This window comes from Melospiza georgiana, chromosome 1 (assembly GCF_028018845.1).
Source record: "Melospiza georgiana isolate bMelGeo1 chromosome 1, bMelGeo1.pri, whole genome shotgun sequence".
In the NCBI taxonomy this organism is placed as follows: Eukaryota; Metazoa; Chordata; class Aves; order Passeriformes; family Passerellidae; genus Melospiza; species Melospiza georgiana.
The window spans coordinates 54,820,143-54,843,014 of NC_080430.1; the positions used below are offsets into that span (position 1 = coordinate 54,820,143).

A 22,872-nucleotide genomic window follows, 5' to 3' on the forward strand; every position below is an offset into this window, starting at 1 on the left:
TATACTAGGATAATTGTGATAACCTGTGGAGTTGATTCCTGCATTGAGCACCACTACTTTGACCATACATTTTGAGAACTGAACTCACCTTTGAATACTCAAAATTAAAGTCAAATATATTTTGCACAAATATGCTGTAGGAAAAGTAATTACAAGAATGTCAATAATGTAACTGCTATTAAGCTGATTAACAGCTGTGACAGGAGGTCATGTCAACTTAATCATTACTGCTGCGCCAGTTATACTTCGGTGACTACTCTGCTGTTCCTGCAAGACAGTATTTTAATGCCTTTCTGCTATAAATCCACAAAATTGGATTTTGTGGACATGATTTCTGTGGGCTGGTGGTTTTCATTTTCACACACTTTATGAATGTTTCTCTTGAATTACAGAATATTTTGATAAACAATCATAGTTTATCAGAAGAACAAAGTGTCTTACAACAGCCACATTAAATAAATGTAAAATCAATATATGTACAGTTTCTTAAAAAACCTGCTTCCTTGACTGAGGACATATATCATTTGTGTAGTGTATAAGTAGCAATTATCAGTGCTTCTCTGGAATGTTGAGCTGTGACATTTAGTCGTTTTGGTGATTGATTTTCCAGTTATAAGAATGTCTTTTTGTTTTTTCAGTGGAAGACAGTATTTTCTAATGTTGGTTTGCAATGATAAAATTCTAATGCACAGTGTGTATTTAAGCTTATTTTTAATATAGCGCCCATATACAAATGCAGTGCATTAAAAGTCATTTAAATAATTTCTCAATATCCAATTTATTTCTCAGGAGAACATTTCTTACATAGTAGACTTGGGGGAGGAGGAGTGTTGGTAATCCTAATGTTGCATTCAGTTGAAGTTCTTTAAATTAAAGTACAGCTGGAATTTGCAATGGGAAAAATGGGGAAAGATCCACTTTAGACTGTGTGCGTTTGGGTTTTTTCATTCCAAATAGAGTTTTTTGTCCGTCAACAGGCAGGCAGCCAGTTTGTGTATCCAGGCCTTTTGTTTCTGAGAGATATCTTATGTCAGTACCTTGGCACAGTAATTAGGATACTAGTGCCTATCAAAGTGGTTATAGAATTTTACATCCTGGGTGAAACCCCACAAGAGTATCCTGTTTGTCTAAGCAAGATAAGGCAAGGGTCAGTAATTGTGCAAGCTAATAAAAATGTTGAGCTAGCATTGTTGGTTTAGGTTTTCCTATGGTGTTGGGAAGCAAGCACTTAATGTGAGGGCTCCTCAAATATGGCTGTGGGTGACTGTCAGTAATCCACTATGCTGCGGTGAGACTGCAAGCCATACACATTTTTTTTGTATACTAAGCTAATATTAAATACACTTATTTCATTTCAGATATACTGAAAAACCTATAATCACTACTCTGGTGTGGTTCTATTTGAAAAGACTTCAATACTTTAAATGGTGACTCTGTCTTCATTTAGTGAAATAGCAGTTGTGGATCCCGTGTATGACATTCATACTATACAAGGCAGTCTAAAATACAGTGCCACAGCCACAGGAATGTAGTATCACAGGTACCATATTCAGCATAGTTGCATTCACAGAGTCCAGGAACATTGGTGCTTCACCATATTCTACACTTGTGAAAAACTCATCTGGAGATTTGAAAGATATGGGTATATTAGAAGTTAGATTTTCCACATGATCCAGAAAGGCTCGTGCCTGTGAAATAATCCACCCCTAAAACTGATCAAAATTAATTGTTTTATGTTGTGCTACTGTATAAGAAAATGGCAGATTTCCAGCCAGATAATGTAGCACTTAGAGGTTCTGGTCATAAAAAAGTGTAACTTTTGTTCCTTATAGCTCTTACCTTACTAAAGTGGGAGTGTTGATATTATGAGCAGTTAAAATACTTGTACAAGTAGTTACAAAGTCTTTATTAACTTGATTAAATCTGTAAAAATGGTGACAACCTTTTTTAAAAAAAAACAAGGGGGGAGAAACAGTAAAGCAGTACAGTAAAACAGTTTGGTTTTCTTAAATCAGTTTTAAACAAAAAAGCAGATGTAAAGAAGAAGCCTGGGAATTTTGAGTCAGCTGCAAGTATATTCTACCAATTAATGAAGATATGTTCTCTCTTGCCATAAGTAGAGTGCATTTTCACATATCAAAATGGATCCAATATGATAGAGATGGAAGTCATTTATTTTCTTGCAGAAAGGCCTTATGATGAGAACCTCCTCCTCATATCTGTTCTGCTGGTATATTTTATTTTACTACTTTTTTTTCTGACTCTCAAACTAGATTTGATCTAGCCGTATAGACTGGGGGGAGAGCACAGAAGAACAGTACAATTTTCTAACCTTCTTGACAGTCAGCATCCAGACCCAATGTCAAAACCTGTCCCATGTATGTCATGCATGTCCAACAAATGCTTTGGGAGCCACTTGCAGCTTTTCTGTACTGCACATTTGGTTCTTTGAAAACCTTCCTTTCTAATGAAGTCAGCTGCAGCTGATCGCCACTGGCATGGAAAGGAGCAGAAACCATAACCAACGCCAGCCTTCTAGTCTAGCTGCTGGGTATTGAAATGTTAGGGTATAAGAGAATTTTGGTGCTCAGATAAATAGAACAGGAAGCAGGCTGGCATCCTCAGAATTGTAGAGATTTTTAGATTGTTTTTTTTCTATTAGTTTTGTATGTAGTTAATGGTATACTATCTTGAAAAACATGTATGTGACTCCCGATTTTGCTAAAGCTTCCATGACATTACATAAGAGTGTAATTGGCACTCTTATTCTGGCCTGTAACTTTTTTATATGAAGAAATAGAAATTATATTGAAAACTCACGTGCTTAACGTGTTTTAGTGTCATCTCTAATGCCTGTAACAACATTGATGTTAAGGATATCCATGAATTACATTGATGATTTTTCAAGAAACGTGACTTGATTTCCTGCCTTTTGGTCACTGAAGGTTGCTTACTTTTTCAACATGTGGAAGCAAAGAAGCAGCTAAGTCTGGATGCACTGGAGTGGTGGGTTCTAGATATTTAAAAGCAGACAGGACTAGCAAAATGTAGTGGAATCATAAAATCCTTTTTCCAGCTGCCTAAGAGCATCGTGAACAGAGTGGGCATGGAAAGTAGAAATAGATAAATCCAATATAGGTTTGTAATAGCAAAAGAATCACTTTCTTTCTGAAGAATATGAGACATTAAGAAGTAATAAACTGTTAGATGATGTCCCTAGAGTAAACATGATAGCATGTATTTTTTGTGGAATTGTTTTTTTCCTCTTAGCTCACTCCATGTTGTTGTAATACTCCAAAAGAAATATATTGCTGTATTCAGTGATATATTAGGAAAACGTTGAAGGCCCTGTTGCTAATTTTGATTAATTACTTTTAATTTGAGACAGGTGTTTTGTAATTTTTGAGGATTCTGTTTTCACAGAATTTGTAATGTTATGTTTTAACTGTGTATTTTCTTTTTTTTTCTCCTTTCATTTTCTGTCTTATTTTCTCTTTCCTCTGTTTCTTACTTTGTGTAGGCTATAGTACTGAATATGATGTGCCAACTGATGAAAACAAAAACCCAGAAAGCAAAATCCTCTAGACATCAGCCCAAAGGTTTTCTAGGCTTACAGCCAGGTCCAATTCAAATACAACCCTTTGGCTGGCTTACATAATCACAGCTTTGTGATACATCTCACAGTCTCCAAATATTGATTTTTCTAATCCATTGGAGCAGTAGCTCAGCCCTACACAGTGCATGCAGAAGTATTTTTAAAGTGTGTTGTTAGAGGCAGTATATTCACTAATGAGTAATGGACTGAGCTGATAATGCTTAGGAGATGTATCCAGGAGACAAGCTTGAAAGGAAAACGAGGTGCAGGGAGATGTTTTTAACTTCACGAGCCTGCTGAACTTTGAGCCACTCTAAGGATGTCCCAGTTCCTTGCAGATGGCTTAGTTCCTCTTGTAGTTTCCCGAAGTTTAATATATTTACTTTGTCTTCTTGACTGTCTGCAGGAATTTTGGGTGTTCTTGGGCCCTGAATTGATCTCTTTTGAGCAATTAAGCCTCACATTTTGTGGCCCATTACTGATATTTACTGACTTTATTCTTCAGGTCTCTCTCTAAAGGGATTTATATTTTCTCATTACTGTTATTTTTTTATTTTTCTCTCTGAAGGAATCACGATGGGAAGAAAGAAATAAGGTTGAAAGATTTTTTAGAACTTTAGAGTCCAATGCTGAACATGCAGAGCAGAATTACTGAAGGGATTACCTTTTCCTGAAAATTTTCCAGAAAATAATGAGAGCCTATCTGAGAGCATTCTTAAGTAGATTTTCTGTCAGATACATTTCCTCATGATCACTCCATGGGATGCTCTTTTTTCTCCCTTCCTCCAGTGGTGTTCATCCCTCCTTGGATGAGTTTGTTTCAAGAATTTTTGACAGTGGGTGGAAACCTCTTAAAAACATAATGAAAAAACAAACCATTTATTATTCTTCCTGGAAAACATAGTTAGTAAATCAGTTACTAATTTCTGGCCATAAGTCATCAGCCCCATTTTATTCCTAAATTCAGCAGGAACTAGGCAGTTAACTGTCTGATCTGAGAGTAAGGAAAGGGAATATTTTCTATTGAATGGGGTGACATGAATCCAAAAGGGAAAGGGAATATTTTCTATTGAATGGGGTGACATGAATCCAAAAGAGGGCTGTACTTAAAATAATCTGGAGGTACCTTATTCTGTAGTCATATCATCTAATAGCATTTCATTAACACTTGATATCTCTGTACTTGTTCTGAATTAAAGGGAAGGAAACATTTTAAAAATCTGTTCATTCTCTTGACAGTAGAAACTTTTTTTTAATTCAGTGTTGATGCTTCTTCAGATGGATTAATTCTGATAAATATGATTGCTTATGGTTGCAACTCCTTTGCTGACTCTTAAATGTACTGATACCTCAATATAAGTGAGAAGGGAGGAATCTTCAGAGAAAGAAATTTCCAGTGATCATGGAACAAAACAAAATAGCACTGTATGCACTTGGGAGGAGGGGAGGATGCCTAGAAATATATGGAACTTGGATTTCAGGCTGGTTTTGCTTTATTGTCACAAGTTTCTTTTCTTATGTAAACCCTGTATTGCTTGGAGGGAAAAAAAAATCCTACCATTCTTTCTCAGAAAGGAAGAATTTTTAATTTATTTTCTCCTGAATGTTATTCTGTTGCTCTTACCATAGTTAGGTTGCTATCTGTTAAACAGATTGGATCAGCCTAAAGCGAAAGGAACTTATTGTTTTTACTGTGATTGTAACAAAAAAAAAAACAAGAGGAAAAATATTCATAAAAGTATTTCTGTACTGCTGCAAATATTAGAGATATGTCACTGTAGAAGACCAAGCCATATCAATTAGCTCTGAAATGTTAATTGTGCCTTCCTTTAGGAAAATAAATGTCATGTTAGCATTCAAATTAATCTTCTAGTTGTTAGGTTTTTACTTTCAGTGTTAATTGTTCAGTGTATATCAGGTAAATAATTTTCATTTTCAATATACTTTTTCAGGTACAAGTGTTTGGATTATATTCAGCAGAAGAGTTTCATGAAACATTTGACTGTCCTATTAAAGTAAGTGCTTGTTTTAATCTATAGTAATTGTGGTGGTGTTGTCTTTAATAACAGAAAGGTCACATGCAATATAAATGAAAGAGAGGAATATCACTTCCTGACAATGTTATTCAAGTAACTAGGAAATAGTTTTCTATCTCAATATAAAAGCTTTTGATCTGGTTAGGTAGGAAGAAAGCCAATCTATGTTTTGTAAGAAGTATTATTGAGTTTTTCAAATACAAAAGGAAAGTGAAAGAGAAATTGTCCTGTTTCAGGTGTTACCCGTCTCACCATATTTCTTTGTAGATTTGCGATACAAATTCTGATGGTTCTGCTAAATGGGAGGTCAATACTTTGCAACCAGTTCATATCCATTAAACCTGCCTCAAAATAAGGCAATGGGCAGTGATACTGATGTGCCCTATCTGAAGGGAAGACTTGAGTTTAACTCTGCTTTAGAAAAGTGTGTCTGTCTGGCTGGTGAAAAAAGGACACCTACTAGGCATATGGGAAAATCCAGTACTTTTTAACAAGAAATATTTCTTGCAGGAGGAAAGGCGATGTGGGCAAATGTTTGCATTTTGCTGCTTGGGGTCTTCCATGTTGCAGCTGCTCTTTGGGGTGTGGGGGAAAGGAATGAGATGGTTAAGTTTTCACACATGCCAGGTGTGACATGCCAGACTTGCCTCCTAGGGCCTTTACTGCTGGTACAGCTGGATCTCCACTCTTGACATTGTAACACATAAGGCAAAGAGACTGTGTAAGGTGCTACACAATGTTGTCCTCTGGCAGGGCTGAGGTATATGTGCCCTTCAGGCAGGCCCCAGACCAGATTTAACTGGGGTAACTTGCTCACAGCAGTCCTGTTCTGATTGGTCCTAATTCTGCAGCTTGCTCTACAAAAAAGTAGCTGTTCAATGCAACATGATGCTCAGTGTCACCCGTGTCCTGCAGCATATAATCTGAAGAATTATCTTCTAAGAAAAACAACCAAGTGTCTGAAGCAACTAGGCTTTACTTCAGAGAAAGAACTCAGCTGTAATACTTGATAATTGACAAAGGGTTATCTAGTTTAAAAAGTGATGTGGTGCTTTATGTAAACTCTTATTTAATCCACAATTCTCTATTTCCCTTTTCCCCCACCATCCCCAGATTGTTGCTGTTCATCCTCAATTTGTAAGATCCCACTTCAAGCAGTTTGTAACAGGAGGAAAAAAGGTAAGCATTCATAATGAACTTTGGCTACCTTTAAATAGCCCTTGATATAGCTCAGAAGGCTATGTATGTGAGTTATAACACCTAGAACAAAGACTTTTGCTTTTTCCTTCTATTTATGCATTGTATTCTAAAACATTGTTAATTAGAAGTGACTTCAGAGGGAAAGTGCAATTTTTATGTTAAAAACATGTCAGAACAAGTTGAGATTCAGAGTAGAAATACCATTCTATCTAGATAGCCTGAAAAAAGAGTAATTTATATGTCCTGGGCCAGATTTTCTCCATTTTAATTTGTTGAAGTGGGAGCAGAAGTTAGACCTTAAAACTGATCGTGTTATCTGTGGGTGCTTTCTTGGGATGGGGTTTTGTTTTGTTGTTTTGGGTTTTATTTTAAGGAAATAAACCCAGGTGTCTTCATCAGCTCTTGGCCATGGTGAGGGATTTTGTTGGTTTTTTTTAAATGAACTGAGGGGAGTTCTTGGTATAGTAGAGCTCACCCCATTCCAGGCACTTACATGTCTAGGTGGTCTTCTATTTGGATTCAGTCGATGTTTTAAATTACATTAAGTGTCTTATTAGTGTAGGATACAATTCTGACTTCCAGATTGCAGGTGTTTCCATGTCCTACAGGTATCTTATATCACATTGCATATTTTCAGTCAAAATATGAAAAGTTTTATTTGGAACATTTTCTTGAATTCATGGAATTTTATTTGCCTTCTGTTAAGAGTTAAGGATGAACAATCCTCACAGATGCATCAAACCAAATGCCATTGCATTGCTCTTACCAGCACACAAAAACTACAGGCTTCTAGTGCTGAATGCATCTTAAATTTCATTAACAGTTCAGTAAAATGTTTCAAAGCACAGCTGTGCTTTAGTTATTTAAGTGGTGTGTGTGCTTGACAGATTTTTCTGGCTGGTAGAAGTTGGTGTTGTCCTTAAAATAATGCACAGTCAGTGTGTGTCTTTGTCAGCCACCAGTTTGTGAAGCTTTTTAGTGCTGATAAAAGGGGCATGGAAGGAGAGGAGCAAGGAATTAATAGAACAGGCTCCGTCAGGTGGTAAAAGATCTTGCATTCACCTGATGCCGAACAGAAAAAAACATCAGGGAGTTAACACATTCTCTTTGGTTATCTTTGATTACTTGACAGGTTGTTTTATATTCTGTCCTCTGGGGAATGGTATACTCATTCTTAATACATTCATGCTTTGCTGAGGAACTTTCCTCCTCAGAAAAACTTTAATTGACATCTTAACATAAGGTATTTAGCATTGAAGCAAATGTCACTTGACACCTGAAATTTGATTTTATTGGTACAGAAAACCAACAAACAAAGCTTTTAGCCTTGCAGTAGAAGCCTTTCCCCTTCTCTCCTTTCCTCCAAAAGGAGCATATGTACTTCTGTAAAAGCAACCACAAAATGCTTTTTGAAAATTCAGAAAGCTAAATTCCACCTACTAGGAAAGCTACTTTCTTGCTTTTTCTGAACATTTACACCTCTCCTGAACTGTAAAGCCAAAGTGTAGTATGGAGGCAGCAGGCAGCTGAAGAGTGAGGAGAAGCAGGCTGAAGCATACAGCCTCAGGCTGTGGACCTCACCACTCTCTCCCTGTGTCTGGGGAATTGTGCCTACTTAAGCAATGTTAAGCAACCAAGGTGAGCTCCTTCAGGGAAGGGGACAGTCCTCCTGTGGCTCCTGAGGTCTGTGCACTTTTAGCCTTGGCGTGTATACACTAACTTCATCCCTGATAGCTGGCAGTGGTGGGAAGCGTGTTGCCTGTTGTCCTCATCCACACCAAGGTAAGAGTAACAGTAAGAGTATCTTAATTTTGGAGCAAATGTAAAAGAAAAGCTTTGCTTAAAGCTCTCATAGTATGCTCCTTGCCTGAGCTGCATTAAAAAACATGGTATATATAATGTAAACTCTTAATTCAAAAGCTTGCTGGATCCATTTTTGTTTTTACTTTCTGAGAATGGTGACATAATGTATGCAAGCAATTTTAAAGTGGAGTGAGTTTTTTTGTTTGCTTTGCCTTCATTTTTTTAGAAAAATATTCTTCATAACAATATAAAATGTGTAAAAAATACATTTTTCAATTCAAAGATCCACTCAGGGCATCCTGGAAATATTAAGAGATGGAAGTGGGAAAAAGACCCTAGCAACATGCTTCAGGGATGCACATTGCAGGTCCTCAGTTCCCTACACAGGTGGATGTCTGGAACTTGGGTGAATTGCTGTGTAATGCTGGGATTTGCTACGTCTTAGAAGCTCAGCCTGACCTAAAGCTGACTTAAGACTAGTGCTCCCTAGGGTATCTGGGGTAATTATTGTGTGTTGTAAGCCTAACTCTACTGTGCATTTGTTTATATGGTTGCTTAACTTTGCTTAAGTAGGCATATAGAGAAGCTTTTCTCTAAAATGTATTATGAACTAATTGAATTGTTTGCATATTAAAGCATTAGTTTTTAAAAGAAAAGAACTTCTGTTAAAATTGAGATAATAGTTTGGGTTGGTAAAGCTTATTTCACCCATTTTCCTAAGTGAATTTATATTATCTGTGCCTAGAAATAAGGCAGGTACTGTGGAAACTGACACTGTTGCAGTGAGAAGCACTAGGTGCCAAACTAAAAGGAGGTGCTTCCCAGTTCCCCTCCTCATCTCTGCAATTAACCACAGCACCATTGTGCTTATTTGGCAGATGACGGTAACCCTGAAATAATAACACTGTATATTGTAAATAATAGGGGATTTCTGTCCAGAGCAGACAATAGAGCTTCAAAGCAAGGGAGAAAAGACAAATACTGTGTTATTGCAGGCCATAACCTTCTACCTTTTAAAAAAAGGCTCTAATCTCAAAAAATAACAGGGTAAAAGCCAGCTAAATGAGGGTGGTAAAGCTGAAAACAAGGTTTTCTTGATTTAACTCTTAGAGTGCTGGTCTTCCCCAATACATCAACTAAATGTTTTTGTGAAGTCCAAGTATCCGTTATGTCATGAGGGTTAAACAGACAGAACTAATAAAGAAAGAAGACTGAAGATTATTTCAGATGCAAAGTCAAGGTATCAGCTACTGTGACTTATGTAAAGACAAGGAGAGCAGGACAAGTTGAGATTCCTCTCTTGGCAGTGACATCATTTCTATTAACATCAATAACTAGATACAAAGGTTTTTGTAGGGAAACACTTAGGAGAGTGGGTCCTCTGGAGTGATTGAGTCACCCTGCTGAATGTGTGCTAATGAAGGCGTTTTTTGAGTCTTCTCAACCTAGCATGGTAGTGGGGACCCAGCACAAATTAAGCAAATGTATTCTGAAGTATAGGAGTAGAATATTCTGTATCATAAAGGACTGGGTCTCCTCATTTGCCTAGGACATATATTTTGTATAATAAATATTGATTTTCATGTCCACTCTGAAACATTTTAAGGGCTAGAGAACCAAAATAAAACTGATTTACCCAGTGACTGTCAACAGTGTCATCTCTCTATATCTATCTGTGTCTATAGCTACACAACATATTAATGGGTTTTTATATATGTATTTGTTGGAAATATATATAAAAACCTTTTTAATAATGTCTGTGTTTCTTTTGCTGCAGAAGATACACTATAAGAACTGATCTTCAAATACAGATGTGTCTGATCATGTTTGTCCCATTTATCCTCCTAGAATTAACATTTAAATATATCAATGCTTGTGTTTAAATATTAGACTCTTTTTTCTTTTATAAAAGCAGAGAGAACTTATTGTTATCTGGGGGAAATTTCTTATTAAAGAAAAAACAAACAAAAAAACAACCAAAAAAAAACCTATTTCAATGTCAGAATTTTGGACCCATGGTAACTCTTACCTGAAATGCAAAACAAGACAATCTAAATTCCTTTCCACTCCACGTGGAGCAACAACATATACAGAGAAAGCATGGTGATTGCAAACAGTGCAGAAGTGGAAAGAGAAAAGCATTGTTGAGGATCTGTGACTGCTGTTAGGGGTAGTGGAATTTCTATGTTAAAGTCAAGGAATGTCTCAGATATTTTTTTTTAATTGTTGCGTTTTAGTGTCAGCAGATGCCCTTTGTGTGGTATGTAGATGACCTTACCTCTGAACCCTATGATGTGTACTTCATAATAACTGAAGTACTTTGACAAATTATTAAATTGTCAGGATGCTGTTTGCAGCACAGTCCATTTTTAGAAAGCAGATAGTCAGCTGTTTGGCATTATGTTGGGTAGAAGAGTACTAGACAAGAAAGGCACATTGCTTTGTAAGCTATAAAATGTCACTCAGTAAATACTCAAAGGTCTGATTTAAGTGAAGAAGGAGTAAATACTGTGGCAATTTCTGTCCATGCATTGGATAATTTACCATAAGCAGGAAACAAACTGTAGCAGCAGGTAAACCACAATACTACTGGTCTGTTATTGCCTTGCTGCAATGCATAATGCCCAGATGTATCTCATATTATTAAACAGATGAGACTTGGATATGTAGTGTGTCCTGCTTGCTTAATAAACTTTGCTTACATTTCTTCTTTATGGGTATTTGGGTAGGTGTTTCTTCTTTATCACTAAAACAAAAATTCTCCTTGTGCAGCCATAAATTTGGTTTGTGTAAAGGAAATGGATCATAGTCCTATGTGCATGCAATCTATAGTTTCGTGTTTTACAAATGTCTGTGTAGAACCCTTTTTTTCATTGCCTGAGGTGGGAACTGAAGAGATCTAAGTGTATGAAATGTGTCTCTCTGCCTGTAAGACGGCAGGATTTGCTTTTCAAGGTGTTAATTCTGTAGCTTTTTTTGAATAAGCAACAGCTGGAATGTGGCAGTTGAGTTATTAAAAGTGAAGCCTAATAAAAGTCCTGTGGCATTTGTTTGTATTAAACATCTCAAAATGTCTAGCTCCTCTGTCCATGAAGTACAGCAGTAGCTCCTGTTTCATCTCTCACTGTTGCCATCACATACCTCCTGATACTGCTGTGTGCCTCTGCCTCCTTGCTTGATTTCCCTTGACTGCACTTGCTGCCCTCCTCTCTGTTCACATCCCAGCTCCCTGCACAACATTTTGTGATGAAATCTTGAAAGCTCATCTTCAGCCACAAGCTTGAGGCTTACATTATTCTGTGTCTTGTTTGGGCTCATTCCAGTCCCATCGTCTGTTTCAAATACAAAGTATAATTTTTTATTGTTGCTGTATGTTTTCCTAGGGATGAACTATTAAACAGTAAGTCTTCATGAGGCATGCTGTTCTGTGTTACTCTCTGGTATCTGTTAATCTTGACTGTGCCTGTAAATATTTGTTATATGCTGAAAACAATAAATAGCTGTAGCGATCACTTGTAACCATGGAAATAGCATTTTAGATTTTTGTGGTCTTGCCTGGCTGAGGTGAAAGTGGTGACAGAGGCACCAAACCACAGGACAAATGACAAAGATAGGCTCATTCTCACACTTAGACAAAGAACAGGACAAGGAAATTACAGGGACTTTTTTCCTAATTTTGATTTTGGGAGATAAACACTGATCCAACAGTTCTGCAGTAGGGAATGGAAAAGTGGCTCTTCAGTTACAAATTGAAGATGTAAGTCTTTTTTTCTTCACTTCACTTTTTCTTCACTAAATCTTCTTCAAATCTTTACACAGAAGTCACTGTGTTGAAACAAAGTAGTGATGCTAGGCATCATTAAAAGTGTGTTTCCTTTGAAATTTCTGTGAGAACAGACAGATTTTATTTCAGTATATTGAAGCTAGTAAGTGGTAGTAAGAATAAATTAAATTGAATTACTTCACCATGTTGATGCTTCCAAAGTTGCAAATCATTCACCTTTTTGTTCAGAGGACTGGGAATTCCTGTACATAGTTTGAGACCAGGATTACACGTAGTGTGTTAATGCTAATTGCATGACAGGCTCCATTAAGTCCAAGCATTCATCTATTCTCTTTCCTGAATGCACTCTAAAATAGAATGTTGAGCTCTTTTTGGTGTAGATTAATCTCCTGTTGATAAAATATATGGAGAGATTTAGTCACTAATCCAAAATATGTATTCATGTATTCACTAATCCAACTTTTTTTTAAAACCAAAAAGTGTCCTGCTCCACCTCTTGTCTCATACATTTCAGTGTCTCTTTTTTCTTAATGATCTGGTGGACAATATGCAGTTAAGACTGGCAAAATAATTAGTGAGCTAACAGAAGATTGCAATGTGCTGTGAAACAGTGTGGGTGGGGACCTTGATGCTAAAGGTTATTTTATTTTAGTTGTATTATCAAATTGCAGTGCATGCAAGAAACACTGAAAGAGTGTTCTAAGCACAACTGTATTGTATGTAACAAAAGACTAGAAAGTTCTATGAGAGCAAATGAAAATCAGGGAAAACAAACTATTGCAGAGAAGCCAAGAAAGTGGAATTTTGGCTGCTGTTGAAATATAAGTACTGTGAATGCTGACTACCATAATTTAGGATTTATGCAAATAAAGTCTTACAATATTTTTCTCCTACCAAAATAGAGGGAGGTGGTAGGAAGAGCCCCTCCAGAAACCATGGATTTCTTCTTACAAGTCTTTTGAAGTTTTAAATTACCTTCTAGTATGATCAACATTTCAATGTGGAGACAGAAAGGAAGGTTAAGAAAGAAATTAGGCTCTTCATTTTGAGAGAGATGCTTTCAATAGGCAGCAGTTCCAAAATACATAGGAAAATTCTGGGTTCACAAATTCAATTTCCAGGTGCCATTGCTCTAAGAAATAATAAATAAATCACAGTGTGTATATCAACAGCACACAGATAATTGCACTGAAGAAAATTTAGTTAAGCATGTTTTGAGATTGCATTTTTTTTAAAGCCACAGTGTGAAGAGCCCTTTGGCCTCAGTGTTTGACCTATTTCAGTTGCTGATCTGAAGATGGGAATGATAGGGTGTTTCAGTGATTCAATTTCCATCCTTATTATAGCTGATACCAGCCTGTTGTCTGATACTGCCTTGATCTAAAAGCTTGTATTCTTAGGGTTGAGCATAGATGGAAGCAGGATTTTTCAAATTACCTTCTCTCTTCAGAAGAACTTTCTCAGATCACTTACTTTTCCTTGCAGTTTGTTATTCAGAGTCACGAAGAAGCATGATGTTCCCAAACCATGAATAACAAAAAAGATGCAAAGTGTCATACCAGGTTTGCTCTGGATTTTGAGTATAATAAATTAATTTAAATCACAATTCAGTCACAAGCAGAAAAAATTCCAAGTTCAATTAATATAATTGACATCAGCTAGGTTTCACATCATCCACATCAGCTTCTGGATCTTTGTCCAGTAAGTCTCAATGCAAATACCACGTATTTTGCTGCTGTCTTTATTGCATGATATAAGCATCCAAGCAGCAGTTCTTCTTCTTCTCCTTAGGAAAAAAGTAATTTTCAAGTCTGGATCAGCACAGCACCTTTTTTTTTTTTATGGCATCTTTAGCATCTGAGTGGAGATCATTCATTTGGGCTGAGGGCTGCTCCTATGCTTAACATCTACCTACCAGTCTTCCAATGGAAATCCCTCCATATAGCACTGAATTGTGGGTGTGGATGTTACGCTGCTTTCAGTGGCTTGCCCTGGTAGCTGTAAAATAACGTGTTCTGTGAGAGTTACTCAGTGACCTTTTCATATGTGGGAAAAAAAACTATACTGTCTGAAAGTTGGGCCTTCACATGTGACCTATGTGAAGGACGCAAAATCACTTCGCTTGAATTAAAAGTTTGATGTCTGCAGTGCAATTCACACAAAAATTTCTCAATAGACTACCCTACCTATGCTTGCTTTAAACTCTTGGAGAAAATACTTGTCTTCTGGTGCCATCTGGTGGCTTTAGGAGACAGGCAGTCTGATAATTGCCATTAAAATCTTGTATTTTGTTTAAAGATCTTATTTTAAACAACTAATATCTTAACACTTTATGTATTTATCCAAATACAAGTGGCAGGAAACCATATATAAAAAGTGCATACGGCTGGATCTCAGATAGGAAATATTAGCAAGAATAGTACTCCATTTGAGTTTAAGCATGGTAGAAATCCTTGCACACAGCTATTTCACACCTTCCAGTGTGAGGTGTGAGCTCGGGAGCTTGGGTTCAGGTTGTGCATATCTTTGTATGTGGGTGTACTCATGCAAAAGTTAGCAGGACTATGATCTCAGTAGATGCTTCAGCTTCATACTTGGGTATCCCTCCAAGTGCTGCACTTTGCTTCTCTCAGAGTGATTCCTTGTAATCCTATTAAATAATTTAATGAGACATACAAAATCAGAGTGCTCTGATTTGGAAGGGACCCACAAGGATCATTGAGTTCAACTCTTGAGTGAATGTCCCACAACTGGATCCAACCTGCAACCATCACATTGTTAGCACCATGCTTCAACTAACCGATATGGGCTGTCTTTCTGTGCGGACTTTCTGCATGTAGTTGGGTTTTTCTTTGCTGCTGAATAGCATCCCATAACATCTCTTATGCTTTTAGATATTCTAAAATACCTTCCTTAGAACCTGAGATTACCAGCACACAAGTTTTACAGTCAGCAGCACTTGTGGTATAGTGCAGTTTGCACATGTGGGACTAAACCACAGTATCTCTAGATCCCTGTGGAACACTGTGTAGTTCCACATGGAGGCAAGCAAAAGGTCACAGGCTTGGGGATCTTCTAATTTTCTTTGACTGCTTATTTTTTTTGGAGGCAAGGAGCCTATTACGAGATTGATGAATGTCGAGATCAGTGAGGTGACCTGGTTTCTTTAACAATTTTCTGAACTGTTGTCACTAATGCTGTAGACTTAGGTTTGGAAATACCCTAATTTCTTTATCTTTAAATAATTATTCTTACTGTTCTTTGGAGAAACTTGATGAAAGGCCTTCTGATTACTATTTTTAAAATTTAACAGGAATTCTGTAATGTACAAGATGTTTGATGTAAATATAGTATAGCGAAATGTTTGATGTTTTTTGCTTTTGTTTTGTGATAGGTGTGTATTTTTCATTACTCTTAAATCCAAACAGAGTAAGGGATAATGTAGAAAAAATAACTTCAATGTCTGCATACAGTACTGTGTCAAATATTTATTGTTGCACTTCTTCATAGTTGCTGTTATATGAAAGAGGTTGGATGAATAGATGGAAGCCTTCAGTTTTACATGAAGGGGAAGGAAATATAAGAAATATAAAATGGAGAGGGCACTTAATTGCTTGGGCTAATAATATGGTAAGTATTTTTCACTTCCATTACATGTACAAAAAAAAAATCTCTGTGTTGCACTGATTATTGACATTTTTCAATGTTAATTGCCAGAATATTCAGGTGAAAAGCTGTGAATTTGTAGAATTGCGTATAAAAGGCATTGAAGAATAGTGGTTTATATGTTATTTCTTTCTGGAAATTTCATCTGTTGTTTTCTGCTCATTAGTCAGGGTTCTCCAATATGATTGCCACTTCTGAAGAAATTAGGAAAGTAGCTCTACATACCACTGTGATGGTCACTAATGTACACTGTTATTAATTAGAATTTTGATTAGTGCAATTTATTGAAGCAAACTGAGGAAGGAATGCCTATGTAATTCCTCTTTATATAAATAATAGAACATCTCCACTCTCTTCCACCCACCCAAAAAAAATAAACTGTCTGGATTTTGTCATTTGTACTGAAATGACATTGTCATATGCACTTTCACTATTGCAGATTATAAAAAAATACAGTAATAATTTCTCATTTTGTTCGGCCACTAAAAGAAAGTTAGACTTAGAAAAAATAGGCCTCTTTTGTTCTAAGTGTAATTTTAAAGGAAACCATTGCATTCATTCTGAGTGTTACATTTCACCTATCACTGTATGTTTAATTGATGGGTCAAGCTCTATGTTTTGCAGCTCAGCAGTGAGGGATATGTTTTTAATGTGTATAATGTCTAAATTCCAAAGTATTTTTTAAAATGTGTTGAAAGTACTTCTGAAACACTAGCTTTATTTTTCTATTGTTTTTCCATCCTAAACAGAGGCATTTATTAAAATATTTTAAACCATTGTTCTTTTTTATATTTCAAAACCAGTTTGATATGAAATTGGTAAAGGCGGACCTTTGTCTATTTGCTTCCCTTTAATAACTCTGTTAGAATGGAAGCTTCACTGAGGGCTTGACTGACATAACATTAGATTATTTGAAGATTTTGTTCTTTTCAGATCCATATAATTAAATACATATTCTAGGTATCTGCTGGAATGGATAGGACAAGAGCTATCCCTAGAGATGATGTGCCACAACAGAACACAGAGTACTAATAAAACATTGAGAGCCATCTGTCAGAGACAAAAAGCCATGATCAGGGCCTATATTTCAAAGAAAAATGAAATGACATTTGCCCTCTAAAAGATTAATATTTTTGGTTATTGTCCTTTCTCTTCCCCTTTAATTTTTTAAACTCCATTCTCTAGCAAGGTTTTGTGTTACACTTCTTTTTTCCCAAATCAGAGAAAATGTTTATAGCCTTGCTTCTTACTGTGTGTGCATGTCTACCTAGTTTTTTATTTAGATAAGGTCTAATTCTGCTTTTCCGATGCATAGGTAATCCAAGTTTTCTGCTTTTCCTTGCCTCTTCTCCATCCTCCATGGCTAATAGTGCAAGTTTTACAAACTGAGACATCTAAGGGATAAATCCTTAGAGGCATTTGGCTGCTGGACTCCCATTTGGACAGGTTTTTGCTCATTCATGATGGGAAGTTGACTGTGGAAGGCCTTTCAATTCATGATGCAAATGGCACACCTCTTAGAGGAGAAGCCACTACTCAGGCATTCTCACACCATTCAAGGAGTCACACACACACTATCCCACACTATCCCACACTTTAACTTCAAGGACTGGAGTCCTTTTTCAGTAGGCAGCTCCAAAGGGCCAACAGGGACCCTTTTGATTCCTTGCTCACTTCTTGTGCACCTGCTCGCAGGCAGAGCATGGGAAATTACATAGCAACAACTAAAATATCAGTGAGCCATCAACATTATTCTTACAGTAAATCCATAATTCAGCACTGTACCAGCTACTAAAAAGAAAATTAATAATTAATTAGCAGCCAAAAACAACAGGTGTAAGTTCAGAGCTTACCGCCTAAGACTTCAAAAAAATCCAGCTACTTATGCTAAGCAAGTAAACCTAAGCAAGCAACATACTATAGCACACGATATTATAACTCTAAGTAGCTTACTCCTATGTAAAACTTACTATATTAAACAACTGTCTCTCAACACTTATAACCAAATAAGATCCTACACTGTTAGTTTGAAAGCTACTTCAAACAAGAGCTGGTCTATCCCATATAAGATTTGCTGCCATGTAGAAAAACAGAAGGTGTGGTATGGGTCACTAAAAATCATCCTTGGAGACAAAGTGGTGAGATTTATAAAAAGCAACTTTATTAAAATGCAATTCAAGCAAGATTAAAAATTGTATCAGATGAGCTCAGAAAACACAAAGGATAATATTGTTTATGTTACTTAGAGATCTGCGTTCTGTACATTGCAGATGTTTTGGTAAGTTGTTGTTTGTTTGTGTTTGTTTGTTTGTTTGTTTGTTTTTGAAACCTTGATGTCTGCTAGCTGATGAGTTGCTAGTGGAAGTGTGTTCCATGCTCACAGTTACTCAGTGACAAAGATCACTGAAAAAAAATCCCACACCCACCCTCATACCACTTACCTTGTGGTTAAAAAAGAGGCAAAACCTGGCTTAGACCATAACCCCCCTGGCTTAGACCATGACTTTTACAGCTGAGGACATAGAAACTCACAATGGGGGGGGACAGAAATAGGCAGGGGAATCTTTTAAATCAGTTTTGCCACTAGGAAAATCCTAACATGGCATGGCATCATGGTTGCTGACCTTTCAAGGTCTTTTCCATCCCCCTTTTCTGTGATTTGAAGACTCACTCTCTAAGACCTACCAAAACATTTTATTTTTGAGACTTATGTTTTAAATTATGAAGAACAAGTCATTACTTATTTTGAAATTAACCTCCATTTTGCTATTGGAAAGGTTATAGCTTACCTTGTCTAAATGATACAGAAAAATCTAATTATTGGTTCTTTTTTTCCTCTGTCTCTTGAATGACTTTAATCTTCCTGGGTTTTAATTTCTTGTTCTATTAGTGTAAGAGATTTCCTGAAGAGGGAATAAAAAAAATCACAAAAAGTAAAAAAAAATTAAAAACCCAAACGTTGTTTAAATATGCTCACTTTCCTGTTTTAATAAGAGTTGAAATGCATATCTTGAGACTGAATTAGTTTATCTTAATGTGCTGTTGCTTTTCTTTTTCCACGGTGGAAATTTCTGTGTCTCTGCAGGGACTGTTGTAAAAAGGCTGGGATTCATTTGATTTCTCCAGGAGTAGCACCAACCTAATAAACCGAACTGGTTCATGACTGGAATTGCTAGTCTGTCACTCATTCACTTATTATGTCTTTTTATTTGACATGTGAATTTAAAACATCTACGTTACTCTGATCCCTTTACTTCTTTTGTCACTTCCTGGGTTAGATGGGGTTTTGTATCAACAGTTTTTTCTGGTGGCACACTCAGCCCTGCTCTGAAATTTATGCCATAAACTGCTCTGGCTGCCTTAGCGTACAAAATGGTGAGTAGGAGTTTGTCACACTGAATAAAGTTCTCTTGGTTTTAAACTTTCAGGGTGTGAAGATACTTGACATGATCTCCAAGCAAAGAATTACCAACGTGCCTCGAGATGACATAAGCCTTCGCCCAGATATGTATCCCTGCAGCCTTTGCTGGAAGGATAATTTAACGCTGATTATTGGCTGGGGAAATTCAGTAAAGGTGCAATTACCTGTCTTTGTAATAAATGCTTGCTGTTATAACACACAAACAGAGGATTGTTTCTGAAAAGTAAAGACAATCGAAAAAAATAGAATTTGGTTTGACCAGTGTTCAGAACTCTTGCTGCCTTAGAAATGTCATTGGACTCACCCTCACTAGGAGGAGGAGTGATAGGCAGTCAGACAGATCTCAGTGTGAGGGCATGCAGTGAATGTATTCCTCAGGGACATTTCACTCCTTGGAGAGATTTTGTCTTTGGAAAGCTTTCAGTGTGCTGTTGAATTCATTTCTTTGGACTAGCATTAAGGAAGAACAACTAGCCATGAGGTATTTTTGTGAGGGGATTGGTTTGGGGGCTGAGGAGGTTGCAGCTGCTAAAACAGCCACATGATTTTGGTCAACCATGGGGGGAAAAAAAGGATGGGTGGCGGGACAGGCTGCTTAGGGTTTTGTTATCTTTCAACAGGAAACTGGCATTTCAAACTTGTGTGGTGCAGACTGATTATCATTTGCTCAGACCAGCATATGACATGAGTTTGTTACGAGCCTGTTAGCTGTTTTCTAATAACAGACTGCTGCATCACCGCACAGTGGGAAATTAAAAGTGCCTGATAGGAATAGATGGAAAGGGAGGATGGAGTGAGGTAGGTGACATGTAAAAAGCTTTTGGAGCATTAAGCTTAGAGTTTTATAAATGAGGAGGTTTGTCCTAAGTTTGTCATCTGTCTTCCCCCTTCTATTTGCCTTCTAAATGCTTCACAACATTTGGTTATTTGCATTTCTTTGTATATACATACTCCCCTCTTGTAACTGGGAGGAGCAATAGCAAACTTAGTGAATAGGAATCAGGTACCTTGAAAGGTAGTGAGACACAAAGTGTGAGAAGACACCAAAACCAAACTCATAAATAAATGCCTCTGTGAAGAAACCACAGTGGGCATGTATTTTCATATTTCTTTTATGTGGTCCTATGTGGTCCTCTTCTCTTCCAGTGTATTTACAAGGCTGTGAACTACAGCCACTACTTTTCTGTGTGGTTTTCTTTACTGATGCATCATTACTGTTTCACAGCTTGTGTTTTTCAAAATAAAGAAATCCATATTGGAGAATTCCCGGAAATTACTTTTATTATTGAGGCAAAGGTAGTGTCATTTTAGGAATTAAAGCTTCCTTATTGTAACAATTCAAATCTCTTGTTTCCTAGATTTGCTCAGTAAAAGAACGGCATGCCAGTGAAATGCGTGACCTTCCAAACCGCTACGTGGAAATAGGTATGGTTGTATGAATTCACTCCTTCCCAAAAAGCTTTAGAAGTCTTCTACATGCTAGCCAGAACAAAACTGTTACGCTTTGGAGGCAACGTGTAGTTGTAACGTAAATGTCTCCTCATTTTTAGTTGCTGAGGTTGTCATAATGCCCTCTTGCCTAGGTGTGAGGGTTTTTTCTAGAGAACCTTAAGTTCTGTGATGATGTAATATCAAAGATACTTGTGTGAACAGTGGATAACTTAACTTTCCCTTCATACAGATTGTATGGAGGGAAAACAGATGAGTTTTCATCTTGCCTGAATGATTGATGGTCACTGTAGCAGTAAAGAGAAAATAGATACTACTTCATTTGATTATATGTTGTTTGAGTACACTATTCATAACATTTTTCTCTTTTTTTTCCCCCCCATAAAAATCTCTGGTGTAGTGCTAGGAAATTGATTTTAATTTATTTTTGTTTCCTTTCTTGGCTTTTGAATTTCATATTTTCATTTGCTTTCTTATTTTTCTAGCTAATCTGATGTGCATAAATTTTTATTATTGCTGATTATTGGAAAAGTTCTTGACAAAGTGGAATTCAAAGAAGATTTGGAAGGGAAGTGGGGATGTAAACAAAAAGACACAAGTGTCCCCAGAAGTGTCTGCTGGGGAAAAGATGTATCTAGGAACAGATAGTGCTGGCCCTCTGAAGATAAACAGGCCCTCTGACTCTGCAGATCAGAGTGGGAAACAGTTTGTAGGCGTGGATGCTCCCTTGACTGTAGTAACATGAGATTGTAAATAGGATGTTCAAGCAAGATCCTGAATCATGTCAGTTTGGAATGGTGTATGGCATATGTGTGTGTATACTCTGTTTTCTAATTTCAGGAAGGGACTGTTCTAAAAAAGCTTCTGAAAATCATCTAGGAGACTTGTTAAGCTCTGCAGGGAGTCTGAATACTGAGAGATTGGTGGTGTGCCTGAGAATTAACTGAGACCTGAAAGCTATTTGATGTTTAGGATTACATAGTGCAAACAGACTATTTAACTGCAGAATTCTAGGATATTCACAATAATTTTAACAAGGAAAAGTTTGGTCATGAGTTTTAGCCTCAGATCTTGTATATAATATTTTCTGTATCTGTAAGTAGCTTTTAGAAAATAACTAAATTAGTTTGGTCACATACTGAGGTATGTGGTAATAGAGGTAACTTCTATTTCATCTGTAATGTGCTTATATGGATGGTGCTAGTTTTAGGTGACTGTCTATTGGAACTTGATTAAAAAGCATAAAAAGTTGTCATTGGGCTATTTAGGTGCAGACATGAAGGATAAAGACTTTTTCATCTTAAAATTTCTGGCCTATGGTTTTCTCTGTAGTATAGAGGACTGGTATTTGATCTCACTTAACCTGTTAATGATGTGCTTGAGATTTTATTTTCAGGTTTCAAGTCAAAGCACTGAAATTGCTTTGATAAATGCCGTCCACGTCACTCTAGAACCTGGGAGGATTGGGATGGAAAAGAGAGAGACATTGTTTGTTCAAGTCTCAGTATAAATTAATAGTCTTTCATAGAGTCACACTGAAAGTCTTCTTGACTGCAGTATGTCATGCCATAACATCCATTTCAATTTTACTTCATCATTACTTTTCAAAGGTATAGCCAGAAAATCTGATCTTATATCAGACCTGCAAACAGTATAGGTTTTTTTGCAAGACTACTAATATCCAAAGTGAATGTATAAATTTATATGCCTGCATAAAGTAAAGAATTTATACAAAACAATAATATAACCCTTCAATGCAAGAACAATTGAGTATCCTTCAAATATTTTGACTCATAAGATCTTGTCAACAGACTTAGAAAAAGCAAAACCCGTAACACAGTATTACTTTTGTCATGTTTAGTGGTGTGGTGTTTTTTGAATTTTTTTTCTCTCTGCTTTTACAATTTTTCACCTGGAA

The 22,872-nt window shown here is 36.7% G+C and overlaps 1 protein-coding gene across 1 annotated transcript in view; it reads left to right on the forward strand.

Annotated features, from left to right (window-relative positions):
• VPS41 (VPS41 subunit of HOPS complex) overlaps positions 1 to 22,872 on the forward strand; it is a 106,685-nt gene that overhangs the window by 43,579 nt on the left and 40,234 nt on the right. Inside the window, exons 6-10 of the mRNA XM_058022410.1 lie at positions 5,548 to 5,610; positions 6,745 to 6,810; positions 15,929 to 16,048; positions 19,513 to 19,659; positions 20,864 to 20,930. Of these exons, the coding sequence (XP_057878393.1) occupies positions 5,548 to 5,610; positions 6,745 to 6,810; positions 15,929 to 16,048; positions 19,513 to 19,659; positions 20,864 to 20,930 (463 nt within the window). The remainder of the gene's footprint in view (positions 1 to 5,547; positions 5,611 to 6,744; positions 6,811 to 15,928; positions 16,049 to 19,512; positions 19,660 to 20,863; positions 20,931 to 22,872) is intronic.